This window comes from Symphodus melops (genome assembly GCF_947650265.1).
Source record: "Symphodus melops genome assembly, chromosome: 20".
Lineage (NCBI taxonomy): Eukaryota > Metazoa > Chordata > Actinopteri > Labriformes > Labridae > Symphodus > Symphodus melops.
The window spans coordinates 6,817,056-6,839,585 of record NC_136710.1 but is presented as its reverse complement, the minus strand read 5'-3'; the positions used below and the strand labels follow the sequence as shown (position 1 = coordinate 6,839,585).

At 37.7% G+C, this 22,530-nt stretch overlaps 3 protein-coding genes and 1 long non-coding RNA gene across 4 annotated transcripts; all 4 read right to left on the bottom strand.

The window, feature by feature from the left end:
- Positions 1-40: 40 nt before the first annotated feature.
- On the bottom strand, positions 41-4,665 carry LOC306841845 (uncharacterized protein). The gene is made up of 6 exons (XM_079371854.1): positions 3,019-4,665; positions 2,768-2,931; positions 2,470-2,693; positions 1,486-1,615; positions 1,286-1,386; positions 41-836 (listed from the first exon to the last, which is right to left on the bottom strand). Exons 1-6 carry the CDS (start codon positions 4,526-4,528, stop codon positions 596-598), a joined length of 2,370 nt encoding a protein of 789 aa, XP_079227980.1. The 5' UTR covers positions 4,529-4,665; the 3' UTR covers positions 41-595.
- Positions 4,666-7,053: 2,388 nt separating this feature from the next.
- On the bottom strand, positions 7,054-11,057 carry LOC306841843 (uncharacterized protein). Its single transcript, XM_079371852.1, has 6 exons — positions 10,067-11,057; positions 9,816-9,979; positions 9,518-9,741; positions 8,536-8,665; positions 8,335-8,435; positions 7,054-7,835 (listed from the first exon to the last, which is right to left on the bottom strand). Exons 1-6 carry the CDS (start codon positions 10,791-10,793, stop codon positions 7,565-7,567), a joined length of 1,617 nt encoding a protein of 538 aa, XP_079227978.1. The 5' UTR covers positions 10,794-11,057; the 3' UTR covers positions 7,054-7,564.
- Positions 11,058-14,896: 3,839 nt separating this feature from the next.
- On the bottom strand, positions 14,897-18,956 carry LOC306841849 (uncharacterized protein). The gene is made up of 5 exons (XM_079371862.1): positions 18,184-18,956; positions 17,884-18,107; positions 17,233-17,362; positions 17,033-17,133; positions 14,897-16,184 (listed from the first exon to the last, which is right to left on the bottom strand). Exons 2-5 carry the CDS (start codon positions 18,096-18,098, stop codon positions 15,914-15,916), a joined length of 717 nt encoding a protein of 238 aa, XP_079227988.1. The 5' UTR covers positions 18,099-18,107; positions 18,184-18,956; the 3' UTR covers positions 14,897-15,913.
- A 1,674-nt stretch (positions 18,957-20,630) lies between these two features.
- Positions 20,631-21,801, bottom strand: LOC306841850. The gene is made up of 2 exons (XR_013781592.1): positions 21,718-21,801; positions 20,631-20,983 (listed from the first exon to the last, which is right to left on the bottom strand). It is a non-coding gene; the product is annotated as an uncharacterized lncRNA (long non-coding RNA).
- Between the last annotated feature and the right edge of the window lie 729 nt (positions 21,802-22,530).

The window sequence follows — 22,530 nt, the reverse complement described above, 5'->3', positions numbered from 1 at the left end:
GAAAAAACAGTGTTGTTGCACAGAGATTACAGGATACATGTTTTGCTATTTACTTTTATTGGATAGGACAGTGGAGTAAAGTAGTGAAGGAAATTACATGCAGGCAAGGAGCCACAGGTCGGAAATCTAACCCAGGCTGCAGGCTTGAAGGACAACAGCCGTGCAATCTAACCGCTTCGTCATCTGCGCCTTCTATAGAATTCTGGCTTTACACGGTATATAGGCTAATTTTCTGCTTATTTTAATATTCACCATGGCCTCTTTTCACAGAGTTATTAAAATGACTACCTTTTACAATGACATTGATTTTGTTTCTTTGTGAAAAAATATATAGTCCTTGATAAAATGCATAGATAGAAAAATGGTCCTTTAGACAAACATGTCAATCAGCAAATGAAGCACCGCCAAAATGAGGCCCTTTATGAAGTACACTTGGAAAAAAAATTAAAAAATAAAACCACCCTTCCAGCAACAGGTTGTATTACTAAAGGCAGCAGTTTTTTCAAATCCACTTGGTGACCGCAGGCCTACTTTACATCTGAGTCAAGACCTCGCTAAATTGGAATCACGAGGACGATGAGCCTGGTGTCACTTTTTAAGTTGGCTTTGAGAATACTTGTTGAGTTTCTTGAACAGGGAAACTGACAAGTTGATCAGGGTTTGAGGGTGGTGTTGCAGATCTGCTGGTGATGTTGTCTCTTGGAGACTCTTCTGTTTGAAACATTTTTTCAAGGAAAGGACTTGTGTTCCACCCTCGGCTTTTTGCAGATACATAAACACTTCCAAACAGATCAGGAAACATTGAGAGCAGATCAAGTGCGGCGGCATCCTCTTCACTGTAAATAGAGACATGACACTGTATTATAAACAATGACTGTGATAGTTTACTACCATGGAAATATTTCCTGACCTTGAGGTGAATGAGGCCATGTTCATTTTTAATATGATTAGTATTTGTGGCAATTTCAACCAAAGACGGTTTCTTACCCATGTTTATGTGAAGAATTTAAAAGAACTGAAAAGCCAGTTTCAAATAAAATATTGTTTGTAAAAAATGTATCTTATATTTTGGAACTTTTGACCGAGGTTGTGACAGTTTGAAGACAATGACACACTCAAAATTCAGGTATCTAATTAGTGTTGTCAATGGATATAAATCATTTTTGCATTTAGCCATGACAAACAAAAAAATAATTGATGTTGCCAAAGAGGGGAAAATCCAAGAGCATGGAATCGATGGAAAAACACAATAAGATAATTTTTCTGATTACTGGTTTAAACTTACTAGTGCTCATGAAGGTTTCGAATGAAGCGCAGAAGCCCCAGAATGTTTTCTGGGTAGACTTTCTTCTTACCCTCCACTTTCCTGACCAGTTCTTCAGGAAACTATAACACAAAATACGAGTTATAATTGTACTGATGAAAACATTGACATTTATAAAAGGTACAACAAGTGACGTTAGAAATGAAAATCATTGCAGTTACCTGATCTTTCCACCGTTTAAAGGATCCGTCTGCAGCATGTTTTTCCAGAGAATTAATTAATTCTGGATCAGCATTTTTATATTTTGCCACTTCGTCCTTGTTTCCGATCTTTCTCAAATATTCTACTCTCCTAAAAGAATAAAATTCAGAATAAATGATGAAGGATTGGCAAATGTATAAAAACAGTCTATGCTCATCCAATAGCCTACCAATGCTTTGTCGATGTTGCCAGTGTCATACAAATACACAAAGGACTACATTTAATCCCAAGACCCCACAGCATTTTTGTGCACTGGCCTGTATCACACACACAGGAGCTGATCACGCCTTCTCTAATTAATACTCGTGTTTTCACCTCACGAGCCATAGTGGGTCTGGCTCATCCCAGAAGCATCACTATACTCGAATCTACTCTCTGTAAAATGATTTGCTTCAAGGGTAAACTGCTTTGGTTGATGTAGTAGTAAGATTGTTAAAGGCCGAACTAAGGCTATAGGTAAATGTATTTTGTGTATCCAAGCTCAAAGCTCTATAAATGGTAATGTCAGTCTACTATGGAAATATGTCTACAATTTTCTATCCAATATCCATAATACAATTTTCACATTATAAAGAGACAGTTGAGGTGGTTGAGGCATCTGATTAGTTGCTGGGGAGAGCGACATTTAACTTGCTTAGCCTGCTGCCACTGTTGACGGACCTTTTGTATTCAGGTTGGATGGACGTAAACCTCTATCGCGCCTTGTAAACAAAACTGTGCAAAACACTTTCAATACCTTTGTTAGATGGTACTAAAAGTGTTTCCTGTCATCAAAGTAGATCTCAATATTTGTACCATTTGAACCTGCAAATATAGTTATTCAACAGTTGACCAAATTTGTAGACCAACTAAATAAGTAGAATTGTCTTTAAGCAGAAATCAATAATTGCTTTACAAGAATTCATCTAAATAATTCTATCATTTAATCAGCATTTCTTTCTTACTTGACTGGCTCCCAAAAGAAAGGATGACTCAAGCATTCTTCAACTTTCGGTCTCTTCCTTGGCTCTTCGTTGATCATCCACTCAATGAGATCCTTTGCCACCACATCTTGAACATGGTCCAACGTGTACTTCCCCTCATAAATGTTGTTCTCACACTTAAAGGGTTTGTCACCGAAAGGATGGTGTCCCCCAGAGAGGATGTAATATATCAGCATCCCTGCCACCTTAACAGTAAACAGACCCATTTAAGGAAGTGATTTTTAAAATCATCAATTAAATCTGAGTGACAAAAACTTGCCTGGACATCAGTGTTGGACTTGTATGGTATGTCAGTGTCTTCTTCTAAGGTCTCCTTGGCCTTCCAGCACTTTGTTCCAGCAGTCCCTGTGTGGTAAGTTGTTTGGCCTTTGGGTAACCGTCTACTGATGCCAAAATCAGCTAATCTTGCTCGCCCATTAACGTCTGTGAGAAAAATGAAGTTACGTGATAATTTAGTATTTGAAAACTTTCGTCTTTTTCAGAATTTCAGAAGTATTAAATTCTTCTTACCAATTAAAACATTCTGAGGTTTGATATCTCGGTGGAGAATTGGAGGGTTTTGACAATGAAGCACCCTTAAACTCTCGAGGATCTGAGAGACAAGTTTCTTCTTCATCTCCAGATCACACTCTTTAGTGGGAGTGATGTATTCTTCCAGGGTGTTTTCACAAAGTTGAAGACCAAGATATCCAAAGTACTCATCCTCTGCAAAGTCCACATAGCGTACAATAAATGGAAGCTCAAGCTCCGGAAGTCGTAGAAATCCTTCTTCATTCTTCAGCACTCGATAGTTACATCTAGACATTCTTTTGACAGCAACTTCAGTGCCATCATCTCTTAACCCCAAGAAGACTTCTGTACCATCACTTCCCTTCGCTATGCGAAATTCTTCTTGATTCACATAAATCATGCTTCCAATTCTGATTATTTTACTTCCATCAGAGCTCAAGAGCTTCTCCAATTTGTCTCTCCATCTCTTGCTGACTGGACGCCATCTGTCTTTTATTGTTGTAACAGTGGTGCTGACGGGGTGTCGCTCAGCTGCTGCTTCTCCATTTGAACTAGTGTGAACTTCAGCATCATTTGGGCCTCCTTGTTTTTCTGATTCTGCAATCTTTTTTTTCTTTTTCTTCTTCTTCTTCTTGGATCCAGGTAAGGCTTCACTGTCTGAGTTTAATTTGCTCAGATGGGTTTTCAATCGTTTGAGCGCGTCTTTAAGATCTTTAAGCAAATTCATCTCTGCAGATGTCACTATGTCATCAGGCACTGAAGTTATCCCTGCTGATGTTATGATGCTAGCTGCCTTTCCAACTAGGACCAAGTTTCCAAAAATGCCGTATGTGAAGTCTCTCGTTTCAGAGGAGTGTTTTTCATCCACAAAGGGAACTATTGTTCTGCAAATCTTCTCGATAAAGTCAGACTCCCAGCTGTTTTTACCTTCTGCTTTCTGTGTTATCACATAAAGTGTTTGTAAAATGTCATTACATACAGCAGTTCTTTTTTCTGAGCCAAGCAGTTCCAGTAGTTGTGGGATAATAGAACATGCTTGCTCATTTGTTATCTCTTCAACAGTACACAAAACTGAATACAAACAAAGAATTGCCATTGGTGCGAAACCCTGTAAAATGTTTGGAAGGCGTTTGACTACATCTGCAATGTAGGCGTCCACATTGACCTTCAGCCATTTGATGATTCCTTGTTGGTACTTTTTCTTATGTGGTCCGCTTGCAAAAAAAAGTGTCTCAATCATGGTCAGATGGGTTTGAGGATGCTCCAGCAGCATGTGACTGTCAAAGGTCTTCAACACGTCTTCTGGTTGATTCTTTTCCAAACTCGCACATTCCAAATCTACAAAAGGCTTGATTTTAGTGCATAAATCATGTCCTTTTGATGCAAGCTTGTTAATCATCTTTGATAGTTGTTTATTGCAGGTGCTACTTTCACGATAAGTGATCAGTAACAATGTCACCACTGCACCAGCATCAATGAGCGCTGTAAAGACATCTTCTCTGTCTTTCATGACGGCAGTATGCAGCGATGTGAGTTGTTGTACATTTGATACATTTGGATCAGCTTTTGCTTGAAGCAATTTTTCCACAAAAAGAAGTGGTGCTTTTGACAGTGAGACATAATGCAAAGCTGTGAAGCCCTTTGCGGAAGCAACATTTGGGTTTGCACCCCTCTCCAAAAGGTAAGTACAAATGTTCCTCTTGTGGTAAATGACAGCAGCGATCAGAGGTGTTATATGATCATTACAGTCCTTGCATGGATAAACTTGATTAATGTTGTCCTTGAGTATTTTTTTCAGCTCCTCAAGATCATTGTCAATGATACACTGTATTATAGGATGTGATTCTGTCAGGACGACAGGCTGCATTAAGACACTCATTTTTCTGCATCAGAGTAACTGTGGATGAAATGAAAAATATTATATGAGTAGTGTCAAAACATTGGGGGCCATTTTGAAGTTTTAATCAACAGCCAAAACTGTGCTCGAGATTGAGAGTTAAGTTTATATTTGAGTTTGTGAGTATTTTCTTCAGTGCACTGTGAAGCTCTGAATAAATTCTGCCTGCTCTCTTTATATCTTTTTTATTATCTTTTCACAAGGATAATTTTAATCTGATGGCAATAAACCATAAGGTTGAAGTACAACTCAACAGGAAGTGAGGTAACGCCTGCAGGTGGAATACGTTTATTATGAGTCTTGAAAACTCCTTTATCTTCTGTACTGTTTTATAAAAGTTGCATGGGTTGATGGTAATTGAATTTAGACATAACAGTTAAGAGCACTCTGGACCTACAATTACTAGTCGGCTACTAATGATATCATGGCACAAACTTCACCAGCAGACAAGGTGCTATGAAGAGTAGACAACTTCCTCATTCAAGGTAGAAAACAAAAGTGAACTCAGAAGAGTCACAAAGCATGAGACATGTTCACTAGTTAGTTTTATACTAGTAAGCCTAGTAAACTGGTCGCCCCACATATGGTTTATAGAATATAATTTTTATCAAGCGACAATTATGATGGGCCTAATAAAAAATAAACATTGATTAGATGGCAAGAAAAATGGCTGTCTAACTCTACAGAAATAAATCAATTTCTCTTGAGCAAACGACATATATTCGTCTGTAAGTTTATGATAGAAGAGGAAAATAGACTTACAAATTCGAACTGAAGCAGCAGATCCAAAGTTGTACGATTTCTATCACCAGTCTCCACTTCAGAAAGAAAGAGGCAAGGCTCCGTTCAAGAGGTGGACGGTTGAAAAGAGGGCATGTCAATACAATCTGATATGACGTTTCAAAATAAAAGTCCTTTAAAATATCAGAATTAAGTAAAGGTAGCTACTAAAATCGGATTAAAATTCAGTCTAAACTTTCTATTTCCAGTGATTACTTTTCGTTACACACATCTATTCTGTATACAAAATACAGCTGTCTGTTCAGATACATACACTCATCCTGTTTATAAAGCCTAAACACGTCCTTTTTATTTGAACACATGATGTAAGTGCTCAGTGTTTTGTTTGTCCACAGAAGAATGTTGAATTAGCCTCTGGTATAACGTAACTGCTCTCAGTGAAATAAACAGATCCACGATTCACAAGTCATGCGTCTCTGTCTGATTGTTTGAGAGCTTTTGACCAATTTAAATGAAGGGGACGAGGTACATGACCTCGGTTTTAAACACTTTTAAAACAGTAGCCTACAATTATTTATTTCTATGCATTGATTTCCATGTCTGCTATTTGAAGTGACGTCAGCTCTTTCTCCTCTTGTTCAATGTGCGAATGAGTAACCATGGTGACTGTCAATCAAAGATGTCCCGCCTCCTCTATGATTAAAACTCATCTCTCAGTTAAACCTGTTTTTTTGGTATGTGACACAATCACATGCTGGATTAGGTTTCATTGTACATAACAATGCAACAAAACTGTACCTCCCATCATTACGTTGCACTTTGCCTCAGTCTGTGAAATAACAAAACTGACTGTTGAGCAGCTGAAGGGTAGGAGTGTAACATTTAAACCTGAAGCCTACAAAGTCTTATCTCTGAATTTAAATCAAAGGGAAGAACTTACCTACCATGAGTCCCATAGAGAAAAATAGGAGAAAAGAATGCAACAGAAAGAGCTCACCTCTATATCTCCCATATCCAGCTTACAAAGAAAATCCAAAAGAGGTTAGAGGTGGATACAGGAAAGGCTAAGAGAAGTACTTTCTATTTTAAGCCAGTGTGATACCATATCATTTTAATTAAAAAAATTGCAGTGTAACTGTGTAATCTGCAGTAAAAGTACAAAGAATGAGTTTTCTCAGGAGAAGGTCGATGGGCAAGTGAATGGCTTAGCCTTCAAGTTCCATCAACCCTCTGCTTCTTTGGTCTCTAAAATAAAAAAGCCCTCACAGTAAACTCCTCGCTCCTATCCAGAATTACCATCTCTTCAAAATGTTTAAAAATACAAAAATGGCTTCCACTACCATGCTAAGCTCAGTGTCACAATATTAATAATCAATAGACAGTAAAAGACTTACAACCATACTTTTAAACATTTATTTTGAAATTCAAATGATTCAATTTGCAGTGTATTTTGGGAGTAACATTCAATATGCATTAAACAAATTCTTACAAGAGAATCAGCATGTGGTAAAGATTGCATACTGTATTCTTTTTTTGTTATCTGTTACCATGGCCTCTTGTCTAATTACAATCACTACTTTTTACAATGACATTGGTTTCTGTGTTTCTTTGTGAAAAAGATACACTTCTTATGACGTATTATACAAAAAACCACACCTCCAACATCTAGAGGTTTGCAACAAATAGATCAAATGTATAGATATAAAAGCAGTCCTATAGATAAACATGTCTATCAGCAAAAGAAGCCCCCCCCAAAATGAGGCCCTTTATGAAGTGCACTTGGAAAAAACAAAAACAAAACCAACCTTCCAGCAACAGGTTGTATTGCTAAAGGCAGCAGTTCTTTCAAATCCACTTGGTGACAGCAGGCCTACTTTACATCTGAGTCAAGACCTCATTAAATTGGAATCACAAGGAAGATGAGCCTGGTGTCACTTTTTCAGTTGGCTTTGAGAATACTTGTTGAGTTTCTTGAACAGGGAAACTGACAAGTTGATCAGGGTTTGAGGGTGGTGTTGCAGATGTGCTGGTGATGTTATCTCTTGGAGACTCTTCCATTCGAAACATTTTTTCAAGGAAAGGACTTGTGTTCCACCCTTGGCTTTTTGCAGATACATAAACACTTCCAAACAGATCAGGAAACATTGACAGCAGATCAAGTGTGGCGGCATCCTCTTCACTGTAAATAGAGACATGACACTGTATTATTGTAAGGGGTTTAACCTAATCTCCCTAATGTTGAACATTACACTGTATTATAAGCAATGACTGTGATAGTTTACTACTATGGAAATATTTCCTGACCTTGAGGTGAATGAGGCCATGTTCATTTTCAATATGATTAGTATTTGTGGCAATTTCAACCAAAGACGGTTTCTTACCCATGTTTGTGTGAAGAATTTAAAAGAACTGAAAAGCCAGCTTCAAATAAAATATTGTTTGTAAAAAATGTATCTTATATTTTGGAACTTTTGACCGAGGTTGTGACAGTTTGAAGACAATGACACACTCAAAATTCAGGTATCTAATTAGTGTTGTCAATGGATATAAATCATTTTTGCATTTAGCCATGACAAACAAACAAAAACTGATGTTGCCAAAGAGGGGATAACCCACGATGATGGAATCGATGGAAAAACACAATAAGATCATTTTTCTGATTACTGGTTTAAACCTACTAGTGCTCATGGAGGTTTCGATTGAAGCGCAGCAGCCCCAGAATGTTTTCTGAGTAGACTCTCTTCTTACCCTCCACTTTCCTGACCAGTTCTTCAGGAAACTATAACAAAAAATACGAGTTAAAATTGTACTGATGAAAACATTGACATTTATAAAAAGGTACAACAAGTGACGTTCCAAATGAAAATCATTGCAGTTACCTGATCTTTCCACCGTTTAAAGGATCCGTCTGCAGCATGTTTTTCCAGAGAATTAATTAATTCTGGATCAGCATTTTTATAATTTGCCACTTCGTCCTTGTTTCCGATCTTTCTCAAATATTCTACTCTCCTAAAAGAATAAAATTTAGAATAAATGATGAAGGATTGGCAAATGTATAAAAACAGTCTATGCTCATCCAATAGCCTACCAATGCTTTGTCGATGTTGCCAGTGTCATACAAATACACAAAGGACTACATTTAATCCCAAGACCCCACAGCATTTTTGTGCACTGGCCTGTATCACACACAGGAGCTGATCACGCCTTCTCTAATTAATACTCGTGTTTTCACCTCACGAGCCATAGTGGGTCTGGCTCATCCCAGAAGCATCACTCTACTCCACTCTACTCTCTGTAAAATGATTTGCTTCAAGGGTAAACTGCTTTGGTTGATGTAGTAGTAAGATTGTTAAAGGCCGAACTAAGGCTATAGGTAAAAGTATGTTGTGTATCCAAGCTCAAAGCTCTATAAATGGTAATGTCAGTCTACTATGAAAATATGTCTACAATTTTCTATCCAATATCCATAATACAATTTTCACATTATAAAGAGACAGTTGAGGTGGTTGAGGCATCTGATTAGTTGCTGGGGAGAGCGACATTTAACTTTCTTAGCCTGCTGCCACTGTTGACAGACCTTTTATATTCAGGTTGGATGGACGTAAACCTCTATCGCGCCTTGTTAACAAAACTGTGCAAAACACTTTCAATACCTTTGTTAGATGGTACTAAAAGTGTTTCCTGTCATCAAAGTAGATCTCAATATTTGTACCATTTGAACCCGCAAATATAGTTATTCAACAGTTGACCAAATTTGTAGACCAACTAAATAAGTAGAATTGTCTTTAAGCAGAAATCAATAATTGCTTTACAAGAATTCATCTAAATAATTCAATCATTTAATCAGCATTTCTTTCTTACTTGACTGGCTCCCAAAAGAAAGGATGACTCAAGCATTCTTCAACTTTCGGTCTCTTCCTTGGCTCTTCGTTGATCATCCACTCAATGAGATCCTTTGCCACCACATCTTGAACATGGTCCAACGTGTACTTCCCCCTATGAATGTTATATTCACACTCAAAGGATATGTCACCGAAAGGATGGTGTCCCCCAGAGAGGATATAATATATCAGCATCCCTGCCACCTTAAGAGTAAACAGACTCATTTAAGGAAGCCATTTTTTAATTCATCAATTACATCTGAGTGACAAAAACTTGCCTGGACATCAGTGTTGGACTTGTATGGTATGTCAGTGTCTTCTTCTAAGGTCTCCTTGGCCTTCCAGCACTTTGTTCCAGCAGTCCCTGTGCGGTAAGTTGTTTGGCCTTTGGGTAACCGTCTACTGATGCCAAAATCAGCTAATCTTGCTCGCCCATTAACGTCTGTGAGAAAAATCAAGTTACGTGATAATTTAGCATTTGAAAACTTTCGTCTTTTTCAGAATTTCAGAAGTATTAAATTCTTCTTACCAATTAAAACATTCTGAGGTTTGATATCTCGGTGGAGAATTGGAGGGTTTTGACAATGAAGCACCCTTAAACTCTCGAGGAACTGAGAGACAAGTTTCTTCTTCATCTCCAGATCACACTCTTTACTGGGAGTGATGTATTCTTCCAGGGTGTTTTCACAAAGTTGAAGACCAAGATATCCAAAGTACTCATCCTCTGCAAAGTCCACATAGCGTACAATAAATGGAAGCTCAAGCTCCGGAAGTCGTAGAAATCCTTCTTCATTCTTCAGCACTCGATAGTTACATCTAGACATTCTTTTGACAGCAACTTCAGTGCCATCCTCTCTTAACCCCAAGAAGACTTCTGTACCATCACTTCCCTTCGCTATGCGAAATTCTTCTTGATTCACATAAATCATGCTTCCAATTCTGATTATTTTACTTCCATCAGAGCTCAAGAGCTTCTCCAATTTGTCTCTCCATCTCTTGCTGACTGGACGCCATCTGTCTTTTATTGTTGTAACAGTGGTGCTGACGGGGTGTCGCTCAGCTGCTGCTTCTCCATTTGAACTAGTGTGAGCTTCAGCATCATTTGGGCCTCCTTGTTTTTCTGATTCTGCAATCTTTTTTTTCTTTTTCTTCTTCTTCTTCTTGGATCCAGGTAAGGCTTCACTGTCTGAGTTTAATTTGCTCAGATGGGTTTTCAATCGTTTGAGCGCGTCTTTAAGATCTTTAAGCAAATTCATCTCTGCAGATGTCACTATGTCATCAGGCACTGAAGTTATCCCTGCTGATGTTATGATGCTAGCTGCCTTTCCAACTAGGACCAAGTTTCCAAAAATGCCGTATGTGAAGTCTCTCGTTTCAGAGGAGTGTTTTTCATCCACAAAGGGAACTATTGTTCTGCAAATCTTCTCGATAAAGTCAGACTCCCAGCTGTTTTTACCTTCTGCTTTCTGTGTTATCACATAAAGTGTTTGTAAAATGTCATTACATACAGCAGTTCTTTTTTCTGAGCCAAGCAGTTCTAGTAGTTGTGGGATAATAGAACATGCTTGCTCATTTGTTATCTCTTCAACAGTACACAAAACTGAATACAAACAAAGAATTGCCATTGGTGCGAAACCCTGTAAAATGTTTGGAAGGCGTTTGACTACATCTGCAATGTAGGCGTCCACATTGACCTTCAGCCATTTGATGATTCCTTGTTGGTACTTTTTCTTATGTGGTCCGCTTGCAAAAAAAAGTGTCTCAATCATGGTCAGATGGGTTTGAGGATGCTCCAGCAGCATGTGACTGTCAAAGGTCTTCAACACGTCTTCTGGTTGATTCTTTTCCAAACTCGCACATTCCAAATCTACAAAAGGCTTGATTTTAGTGCATAAATCATGTCCTTTTGATGCAAGCTTGTTAATCATCTTTGATAGTTGTTTATTGCAGGTGCTACTTTCACGATAAGTGATCAGTAACAATGTCACCACTGCACCAGCATCAATGAGCGCTGTAAAGACATCTTCTCTGTCTTTCATGACGGCAGTATGCAGCGATGTGAGTTGTTGTACATTTGATACATTTGGATCAGCTTTTGCTTGAAGCAATTTTTCCACAAAAAGAAGTGGTGCTTTTGACAGTGAGACATAATGCAAAGATGTGAGGCCCTTTGCGGAAAGAAGATTTGGGTTTGCACCCCTCTCCAAAAGGTAAGTACAAATGTTCCTCTTGTGGTAAATGACAGCAGCGATCAGAGGTGTTATATGATCATTACACTCCTTGCATGGATAAGCTTGATCAATGTTGTCCTTGAGTATTTTTTTCAGCTCCTCAAGATCGTTCTCAATTATACACTGTATTATTGGATGTGATTCTGTCAGGACGACAGGCTGCATTAAGACACTCATTTTTCTGCATCAGAGTAACTGTGGATGAAATGAAAAATATTATATGAGTAGTGTCAAAACATTGGGGGCCATTTTGAAGTTTTAATCAACAGCCAAAACTGTGCTCGAGATTGAGAGTTAAGTTTATATTTGAGTTTGTGAGTATTTTCTTCAGTGCACTGTGAAGCTCTGAATAAATTCTGCCTGCTCTCTTTGTATCTTTTTTATTATCTTTTCACAAGGATAATTTTAATCTGATGGCAATAAACCATAAGGTTAAAGTACAACTCAACAGGAAGTGAGGTAACGCCTGTAGGTGGAATACGTTTATTATGAGTCTAGAAAACTCCTTTAACTTCTGTACTGTTTGATAAAAGTTGCATGGGTTGATGGTAATTGAATTTAGACATAAAAGTTAAGAGCACTCTGGACCTACAATTACTAGTCGGCTACTAATGATATCATGGCACAAACTTCACCAGCAGACAAGGTGCTATGAAGAGTAGACTACTTCCTCATTCAAGGGAGAAAACCAAAGTGAACTTAGAAGTCACAAAGCATGAGACATGTTCACTAGTTAGTTTTAGACTAGTAAGCCTAGTAAACTGGTCGCCCCACATATGGTTTATAGAATATAATTTTTATCAAGCGACAATTATGATGGGCCTAATAAAAAATAAACATTGATTAGATGGCAAGAAAAATGGCTGTCTAACTCTACAGAAATAAATCAATTTCTCTTGAGCAAACGATATATATTCGTCTGTAAGTTTATGATAGAAGAGGAAAATAGACTTACAAAGTCGAACTAAAGCAGCAGATCCAAAGTTGTACGATTTCTATCACCAGTCTCCACTTCAGAAAGGAAAAGTCAAGGCTCCGTTCAAGAGGTGGACGGTTGAAAAGAGGAAATGTCAAGACAATCTGATATTACGTTTCAAAATAAAAGTCCTTAAAATCGGATTAAAATTCAGTCTAAACTTTCTATTTCCAGTGATTACTTTTCGTTACACACATCTATTCTGTATACAAAATACAGCTGTCTGTTCAGATACATACACTCATCCTGTTTATAAAGCCTAAACGCGTCCTTTTTATTTGAACACATGATGTAAGTGCTCAGTGTTTTGTTTGTCCACAGAAGAATGTTGAATTAGCCTCTGGTATAACATAACTGCTCTCAGTGAAATAAACAGATCCACGATTCACAAGTCATGCGTCTCTGTCTGATTGTTTGAGAGCTTTTGACCAATTTAAATGAAGGGGACGAGGTACATGACCTCGGTTTTAAACACTTTTAAAACAGTAGCCTACAATTATTTATTTCTATGCATTGATTTCCATGTCTGCTATTTGAAGTGACGTCAGCTCTTTCTCCTCTTGTTCAATGTGCAGCAAGGTGTGAATGAGTAACCATGGTGACTGTCAATCAAAGATGTCCCGCCTCCTCTATGATTAAAACTCATCTCTCAGTTAAAGCAGTTTTTTTGGTATGTGACACAATCACATGCTGGATTAGGTTTCATTGTACATAACAATGTAACAAAACTGTATCTCCCATCATTACGTTGCACTTTGCCTCAGTCTGTGAAATAACAAAACTGACTGTTGAGCAGCTGAAGGGTAGGAGTGTAACATTTAAACCTGAAGCCTACAAAGTCTTATCTCTGAATTTAAATCAAAGGGAAGAACTTACCTACCATGAGTCCCATAGAGAAAAATAGGAGAAAACAATGCAACAGAAAGAGCTCACCTCTATAGCTTCAATAATATTTGCAATTTAGATTTGAGATATCTTGAACTAACCAACTACACTATCTCCCATATCCAGTTTACAAAGATAATTCAAAAGAGGTTAGAGGTGGATACAGGAAAGGCTAAGAGAAGTACTTTCTATTTTAAGCCAGTGTGATACCATATCATTTTAATTCAACAATTTGCTGTGTAACTGTGTAACTGTGTAATCTGCAGTAAAGTACAAAGAATGAGTTTTCTCAGGAGAAGGTCGATGGGCAAGTGAATGGCTTAGCCTTCAAGTTCCATCAACCCTCTGCTTCTTTGGTCTCTAAAAAACAAAAAGCCCTCACAGTAAACTCCTCGCTCCTATCCAGAATTACCGTCTCTTCAAAATGTTTAAAAATACAAAAATGGCTTCCACTACCATGCAAAGCTCAGTGTCACAATATTAATAATCAATAAACAGTAAAAGACTTACAACCATACTTTTAAACATTTATTTTGAAAATCAAACGATTAAATTTGCAGTGTATTTTGGGAGTAACATTCAATATGCATTAAACAAGTTCTTACAAAAGAATCGGCATGTGGTAAAGATTGCATACTGTATTCTTTTTTTGTTGTTATCTGTTACCATGGCCTCTTGTCTAATTACAATCACTACGTTTTACAATGACATTGGTTTCTGTGTTTCTTTGTGAAAAAGATACACGTCTTCTTATTATATAAAAAACACACCTCCAACATTGTTGCGAGAGCGCGGGGATCTCGGCTAAGCAGTTGGCATTTTCAGGAATTATTTTAATATCCTAGTTTGTTGCTCTTATGTACTACTTGACCTTGAAACTTCTACCCTGCCTCACTTTGATTGCTTGGTCTGGGCCGAGTGTGAATCTCGTCAGGAGGACCAATAACTGCCTTTCATAAAGATATCGCTGCTGCCTTGAACTAGAACATCACTATTAGTTATTAGGAGCGGTTAAAGAAATACACAGTTTATTCAGCTTTTATACCTTTAAAGTTATTGAGTTATTACAGTTTTGAAGTCATTCCCCTCTATGGTCAGATCATAGGCTGTTAATACTGGAAAGGCCTCCTTCGCAGCCGTTACCTGAAGGGGACTCTCCTTGGGTCCTAGTTTCCTCTCTGGTATTGGAACAATGGGGATAGTCCTCTATCCCTTTGGTCCATCATGGTCCAACAAGAGAAAAATATAAGATCTAAAAGGAAAAGGGTTTTTGTTGGAAAGTCCTTACAATGGAAGGTTACCTTTTATTTTATAATAACACAATTGATTAAACACAGAGATTACAAAATAATACAAATCCTACAAAAGAGTGCTATTCTCACAGTGAGTGACTAGAGCTAAATAAAAGAGAATATAAATCAGTTGATCACAGGTGCAGAACAAGTGTAGAGCAAAAGTCAAGTCCCAAAAAGGAAGACCGAAACAGAGAGAAGCTTGTTCTTCCCTCCTATATACTATGGTTGACTCTCAACATTTACGTCATGAAAATTTCAATATACATTTTGGGTTACGTCAAAAATAATGTAGCAAAAACAAGACATATATGGTTATATGTGTGTTTCTCATGCAGCTGCAGGACACTCCCTTATCTCTAACAGGGCACTTGTACGCACCCCACTATGTGAGCAGTCCAGTACCCCCAATAAGATTTACAGCCTGCACTTTTATGACCGCCAACAATTGTAACACATAATAATATGACACTCCTTACAATGTTATAAGCACACATTATGCATGTAATACATATCAACTTTTTATGATAAAGTTTATAAAAGTTAAAATATGACTATTGTGATTAGCTAAATACAGCCTGAACTCAGCTTGAGTGGAAATTCTCCTGTGAGGGGGTAAAAGTGTCAGCCGAGCTTTCAGCTGTTGACGATGAGCAGTCTCCCTTGCTTCAGACCGGTGTGGTGAAGTGAATCATCTGGGATCTTTCAACAACATCTAGAGGTTTACAACAAATAGATCAAAAGTATAGATATAAAAGCAGTCCTATAGATAAACATGTCTATCAGCAAAAGAAGCACCCCCAAAATGAGACCCTTTATGAAGTGCACTTGGAAAAAAACAAAACAAAAGAAAACATAATGTGTGAGATTTGCTGTCATGACTTCAAAGCATACAGCAACAGGTTGTATTGCTAAAGGCAGCAGTTTTTTCAAATCCACTTGGTGACAGCAGGCCTACTTTACATCTGAGTCAAGAACTCGCTAAACTGGAATCACGAGGATGATGAGTCTGGTGTCACTTTTTCAGTTGGCTTTGAGGATACTTGTTGAGTTTCTTGAATGGGTAACCTGACAAGTTGATCAGGGTTTGAGGGTGGTGTTGCAGATCTGCTGGTGATGTTGTCTCTTGGAGACTCTTCTGTTTGAAACATTTTTTTATGGGACGGGTTTGTGTTCCACCCTTGGCTTTTTGCAGATACATAAACACTTCCAAACAGATCAGGAAACATTGACAGCAGATCAAGTGTGGCGGCATCCTCTTCACTGTAAATAGAGACATTACACTGTATTATTGTAAGGGGTTTAACCTAATCTCCCTAATGTTGAATCTAGAAAACAGACTGGATGATAGAAGACGGCATAACCCAATTGGGAGTCCGACAGGAAACACTCTTACTTAGCGTAAGCTGTAGAATAGACAACTTTAATGATCTCTGTGCATCCGTTAAATACAGTTCACAACATACGTCATAAATTCCTTCCAACCTTAGATTCCTCTATATGGAGTCAGTACATTTTGCTTCAGAGACATTCCACATGATTTACGTTTCTTCAAGTATGGTCATAGCTACTCAGAAGAGATTGTAGTCTGCTGACATCAAGATCATTTCTACAGAGTGAACCCAAATTGAACGAATACAAAGAGATTCGTACTATCAATGACAAACAATGACAATGATAGTTTACTACTATGGAAATATTTCCTGACCTTGAGGTGAATGAGGTCATGTTCATTTTCAATATGATTAGTATTTGTGGCAATTTCAACCAAAGACTGTTTCTTACCCATGTTTGTGTGAAGAATTTAAAAGAACTGAAAAGCCAGCTTCAAATAAAATATTGTTTGTAAAAAATGTATCTTATATTTTGGAACTTTTGACCGAGGTTGTGACAGTTTGAAGACAATGACACACTCAAAATTCAGGTATCTAATTAGTGTTGTCAATGGATATGAATCATTGTTGCATTTAGCCATGACAAACAAGAAAAGAATTGATGTTGCCATGTTGAAAGGTGTGATGTAGGTCAATGTAGACATGGAGAAAGAGGGAAGGAATCGATGGAAAAACACAATAAGAACATCATTTTTCTGATGACTGGTTCAAACTTACTAGTGCTCATGGAGGTTTCGAATGAAGCGCAGCAGCCCCAGAATGTTTTCTGAGTAGACTTTCTTCTTACCCTCCACTTTCCTGACCAGTTCTTCAGGAAACTATAACACAAAATGCGAGTTATAATTGTACTGATGAAAACATTGACATTTATAAAAGGTACAACAAGTGACGTTCCAAATGAAAATCATTGCAGTTACCTGATCTTTCCACTTTTTGAAGGATCCGTCTGCAGCATGTTTTTCCAGAGAAGAAATTAATTCTGGATCAGCATTTTTATATTTTGCCACTTCGTCCTTGTTTCCGATCTTTCTCAAATATTCTACTCTCCTAAAAGAATAAAATTCAGAAAAAAACGTTTAATGGCAATTATGAAAAACCATCCTGTTCTCATCCAATAGCCTACTAATGTTTTGGTGATATTTCCAATGGTTGGCCCACAAATTTGGTTAGGCCGCAAATATGTCTACAATTTTCTATCCAATATCCATCACATATTGTTCACATTATAAAGAGTCAGTTCAGGCATCTGATTCGTTAACGAGAAATGTTGCTGGGGAGATCAACATTTAACTTGCTTAGCCTTCGGCCACTGTTGATGGACCTTTTATACTCAGGAGAAAAACACTTTTAATACCTCTTAGATGGGTCTGAAAGTGGAACCTGTCATCAGAGTGTATGTCAATATTCATCATTTTGTCATTTTAATCAGTAAATATAGAGGTATTTGACATTTGACCAAATTTGTAGACCAACCAAATAAGTAGAATTGTCTTTAAGCAGAAATCAATAATTGCTTTACAGGAATTCAAATAAATAATTCTATCATTTAATCAGCGTTTCTTTCTTACTTGACTGACTCCCAAAAGAAAGGATGACTCAAGCATTCTTCAACTTTCGGTCTCTTCCTTGGCTCTTCGTTGATCATCCACTCAATGAGATCCTTTGCCACCACATCTTGAACATGGTCCAACGTGTACTTCCCTTCATAAATGTTGTTCTCACACTTAAAGGATATGTCACCGAAAGGATGGTGTCCCCCAGAGAGGATATAATATATCAGCATCCCTGCCACCTTAAGAAAGTAAACAGACTCATTTAGGAAAGTGATTTTTAAAATCATCAAATACATCTGAGTGACAAAAACTTGCCTGGACATCAGTGTTGGACTTGTATGGTATGTCAGTGTCTTCTTCTAAGGTCTCCTTGGCCTTCCAGCACTTTGTTCCAGCAGTCCCTGTGCGGTGTGTTGTTTGGCCTTTGGGTAACCGTCTACTGATGCCAAAATCAGCTAATCTTGCTCGCCCATTAACGTCTGTGAGAAAAATCAAGTTATGTGATAATTTGGTATTTGAAAACTGTTGACTTTTTCAAAATTTCATCCATTAACACTCGATCTACCAGAATTCCACAACTACTAGAACTACAATTAGCAGTCATTTGGACTGCTCGCACATAATTTGCATTATCAATAAAAAGACCTCAGAATTAATTGGTGGAATAGGTAAATATACATCGGAACATTAAATGAAAACTATAATGATTGAGTGTTTTATTTATTGTATTTATTTACACCAAGAGACATCGCTCTCTGAACCTGCTCCTCCGTCGGAATCTTCCTCATCAAGGCTCTGAAGCGAGGCTAAAGCCTCCATAGCTGTCATTCTCTTTTTACTTGTCATTTTTGTCTCTCTTGGCTTTAGAGTTAAACAAAACTACGTTTTAGCTTCACAGAACATAAAGAACAAACTCAACAACAGAGCAGGAAAAAGAGCGGAAAAATGCAGCAAATTACACTCCCTGTAAAAAGCATGCCGTCAATTTGACTGCCTATGGTAGTTCTTGGTAGTTTTACTGATATCTCATCTGTGTTTTCAAACTGTAATGATAAAACGTTAGAATGAAATATACACACATTTAGGAAAAGTCAGAGTCCAATTGGTGCATAGGTTTTTTTAAAAGCAAGTTATGACGTTTCAAATTTTGACGTTTCAAAACAGTCAAAATGACTGCCTTGGTAGTTCGAGTGTGAACTCAAAATATCTTAAATTCTTCTTACCAATAAAAACATTTTGTGGTTTGATATCTCGGTGGAGAATTGGAGAGTTTTGACAATGAAGCACCCTTAAACTCTCGAGGAACATAGAGACAAGTTTCTTCTTCATATTCAGATCACACTCTCTATTGGTGGTGATGTATTCTTTCACAAAGTTGAAGACCAAGATATCCAAAGTTGTCATCCTCCGCCATGTCCATATATCGCACGATAAATGGATGATCAAGCTCCGGAAGTCGTAGAAATCCTTCTTCATTCTTCAGCACTCGATAGTTACTGATGAGCATTTTTTTGACAGCAACTTCAGTGCCATCATCTCTTAACCCCAAGAAGACTTGTGTACCATCACTTCCCTTCGCTATGCGAAATTCTTCTTGATTCACATAAATCATGCTTCCAATTCTGATTATTTTACTTCCATCAGAGCTCAAGAGCTTCTCCAATTTGTCTCTCCATCTCTTGCTGACTGGACGCCATCTGTCTTTTATTGTTGTAACAGTGGTGCTGACGGGGTGTCGCTCAGCTGCTGCTTCTCCATTTGAACTAGTGTGAACTTCAGCATCATTTGGGCCTCCTTGTTTTTCTGACTCTGAAATCTTTTTTTTCTTTTTCTTCTTCTTCTTCTTGGATCCAGGTAAGGCTTCACGTTCTGAGTTTAATTTGCTCAGATGGGTTTTCAATCGTTTGAGCGCGTCTTTAAGATCTTTTAGCATTTGCATCTCGGCAGATGTCACTATGTCATCAGGCACTGAAGTTATCCCTGCTGATGTTATGATGCTAACTGCCTTCTCAACTAGGACCAAGTTCCCAAAAATGCCGTATGTGAAGGCTCTCGTTTCAGAGGAGTGTTTTTCATGCACAAAGGGAACTATTGTTCTGCAAATCTTCTCGATAAAGTCAGACTCCCAGCTGTTTTTACCTTCTGCTTTCTGTGTTATCACATAAAGTGTTTTCAAAATAAGATTAATTTCATCAGGGGTTTTTCCTGAGCCAAGCTGTTCCAGTAGTTGTGGGATAATAGAACATGCTTGCTCATTTGGTATCTCTCCAACAGTACACAAAACTGTACTCAAACAAAGAATTGCTTGATGTGCCCAACCCAATAAAATGTTTGGAAGGCGTTTGACTATATCTGCAATGTAGGCGTCCACATTGACCTTCAACCATTTGATACTTCCATGTTGGTACTTTTTCTTATGTAGTCCCACTACATTAAAAAGTGTCTCAATGATGGTCAGATGGGTTTGAGGATCCTCCAGTAGCATGTGACGGTCAAAGGTCTTAAACACTTCTTCTGGTCGATTCTTTTCCACAGCACATACCAAGTCTACAAAAGGCTTCATTTTAGTGCATAAATCATGTCCTTTTGATGCAACCTTGTTCATCATCTTTGATAGTTGTTTATCGTGAGTGCCTCTTTCAGGATACATTATCGGAAACATTGCAACCACTGCACCAGCATCAATGAGCGCTGTAAAGACATCTTCTCTGTCTTCGATGACGGCAGTATGCAGCGGTGTGAGTTGTTGTAGATTTAATCCATTTGGATCAGCTTTTGCTTGAAGCAATTTTTCCACAAAAAGAAGTGGTGCTTTTGACAGTGAGACATAATGCAAAGATGCGAGGCCCTTTGCGGAAAGAAGATTTGGGTTTGCACCCCTCTCCAAAAGGTAAGTACAAATGTTCCTCTTGTGGTAAATGACAGCAGCGATCAGAGGTGTTATATAATCATTACACTCCTTGCATGGATAAACTTGATCAATGTTGTCCTTGAGTATTTTTTTCAGCTCCTCAAGATCATTGTCAATGATACACTGTATTATAGGATGTGTTTCTGTTGGGGCAGGAGGCAATTGCAGCTGCATGGACACATTCATTTCTCTGCATCAGAATAACTGTGAATAAAATGAAAAGGAAAAAAATATGAATAGTGTCAAAACATTTGGTGCCATATTAAAGTTTTACAGAGCCAAAACTAGATTACATGTCATTTCACAAGAAGAGTTCTTAATTGCACTGTAAAGCTTGAAGACATTCTGCCTACTATCTTTTTATTTGATGGAAAATCTTAATCTGATGGCATTATATTCATAAACCAGAAGACTATAGTACAACTCAACAGAAAATAAGCAGTACAGCAAACAGCATGGAATAAGTTCCTTCTGCTACTTGAAAACTCCTTTATCTTCTGTACTGTTTGATAAAAGTTGCATGGGATGATGGTAATTGAATTTAGACATAAAAGTTAAGAGCACTCTGGACCTACAATTACTAGCAGGCTACTAATGATATCATGGCACAAAGTTCACCAGCAGACAAGGTGCTATAAAGAGTAGACTACTTCCTCATCCAAGGTAGAAAACCAAAGTGAACTTAGAAGTCACAAAGCATGAGACATGTTCACTAGTTAGTTTTAGACTAGTAAGCCTAGTAAACTGGTCGCCCCACATATGGTTTATAGAATATAATTTTTATCAAGCGACAATTATGATGGGCCTAATATAAAATAAACATTGATTAGATGGCAAGAAAAATGGCTGTCTAACTCTACAGAAATAAATCAATTTCTCTTGAGCAAACGATATATATTCGTCTGTAAGTTCATGATAGAAGAGGAAAATAGACTTACAAATTCGAACTGAAGCAGCAGATCCAAAGTTGTACGATTTCTATCGCCAGCCTCCACTTCAGAAAGGAAAAGTCAAGGCTCCGTTCAAAGAGGTGGACGGTTGAAAAGAGGGCACGTCAAGACAATCTGATATGACGTTTCAAAATAAAAGTATTTTAAAATATCAGAATTAAGTAAAGGTAGCTACTAAAATCGGATTAAAATTCAGTCTAAACTTTCTAATTCCAGTGATTACTTTTCGTTACACACATCTATTATGTATACAAAATACAGCTGTCTGTTCAGATACATACACTCATCCTGTTTATAAAGCCTAAACACGTCCTTTTTATTTGAACACATGATGTAAGTGCTCAGTGTTTTGTTTGTCCACAGAAGAATGTTGAATTAGCCTCTGGTATAACATAACTGCTCTCAGTGAAATAAACAGATCCACGATTCACAAGTCATGCGTCTGTGTCTGATTGTTTGAGAGCTTTTGACCAATTTAAATGAAGGGGACGAGGTACATGACCTCGGTTTTAAACACTTTTAAAACAGTAGCCTACAATTATTTATTTCTATGCATTGATTTCCATGTCTGCTATTTGAAGTGACGTCAGCTCTTTCTCCTCTTGTTCAATGTGCAGCAAGGTGTAATGAGTAACCATGGTGACTGTCAATCAAAGATGTCCCGCCTCCTCTATGATTAAAACTCATCTCTCAGTTAAAGCAGTTTTTTTTGGTATGTGACACAATCACATGCTGGATTAGGTTTCATTGTACATAACAATGTAACAAAACTGTATCTCCCATCATTACATTGCACTTTGC

Coding starts and splice junctions, on each gene's coding strand:
- LOC306841845 (XM_079371854.1), bottom strand. CDS start 4,528: ATGAAAGACAGAGAAGATGTCTTTACAGCGCTCATTGATGCTGGTGCA. Junction 1,387..1,485: donor TTAAACGGTGGAAAGATCAG/GTAACTGCAATG, acceptor TTTGTGTTATAG/TTTCCTGAAGAACTGGTCAG. Junction 837..1,285: donor CGAAACCTTCATGAGCACTA/GTAAGTTTAAAC, acceptor CTCTATTTACAG/TGAAGAGGATGCCGCCGCAC.
- LOC306841843 (XM_079371852.1), bottom strand. CDS start 10,793: ATGAATTTGCTTAAAGATCTTAAAGACGCGCTCAAACGATTGAAAACC. Junction 9,742..9,815: donor AGTCCAACACTGATGTCCAG/GCAAGTTTTTGT, acceptor TTTACTCTTAAG/GTGGCAGGGATGCTGATATA. Junction 8,666..9,517: donor TTCTTTTGGGAGCCAGTCAA/GTAAGAAAGAAA, acceptor TTATTCTTTTAG/GAGAGTAGAATATTTGAGAA.
- LOC306841849 (XM_079371862.1), bottom strand. CDS start 18,098: ATGCTGATATATTATATCCTCTCTGGGGGACACCATCCTTTCGGTGAC. Junction 17,363..17,883: donor TTCTTTTGGGAGTCAGTCAA/GTAAGAAAGAAA, acceptor TTATTCTTTTAG/GAGAGTAGAATATTTGAGAA. Junction 17,134..17,232: donor TCAAAAAGTGGAAAGATCAG/GTAACTGCAATG, acceptor TTTGTGTTATAG/TTTCCTGAAGAACTGGTCAG.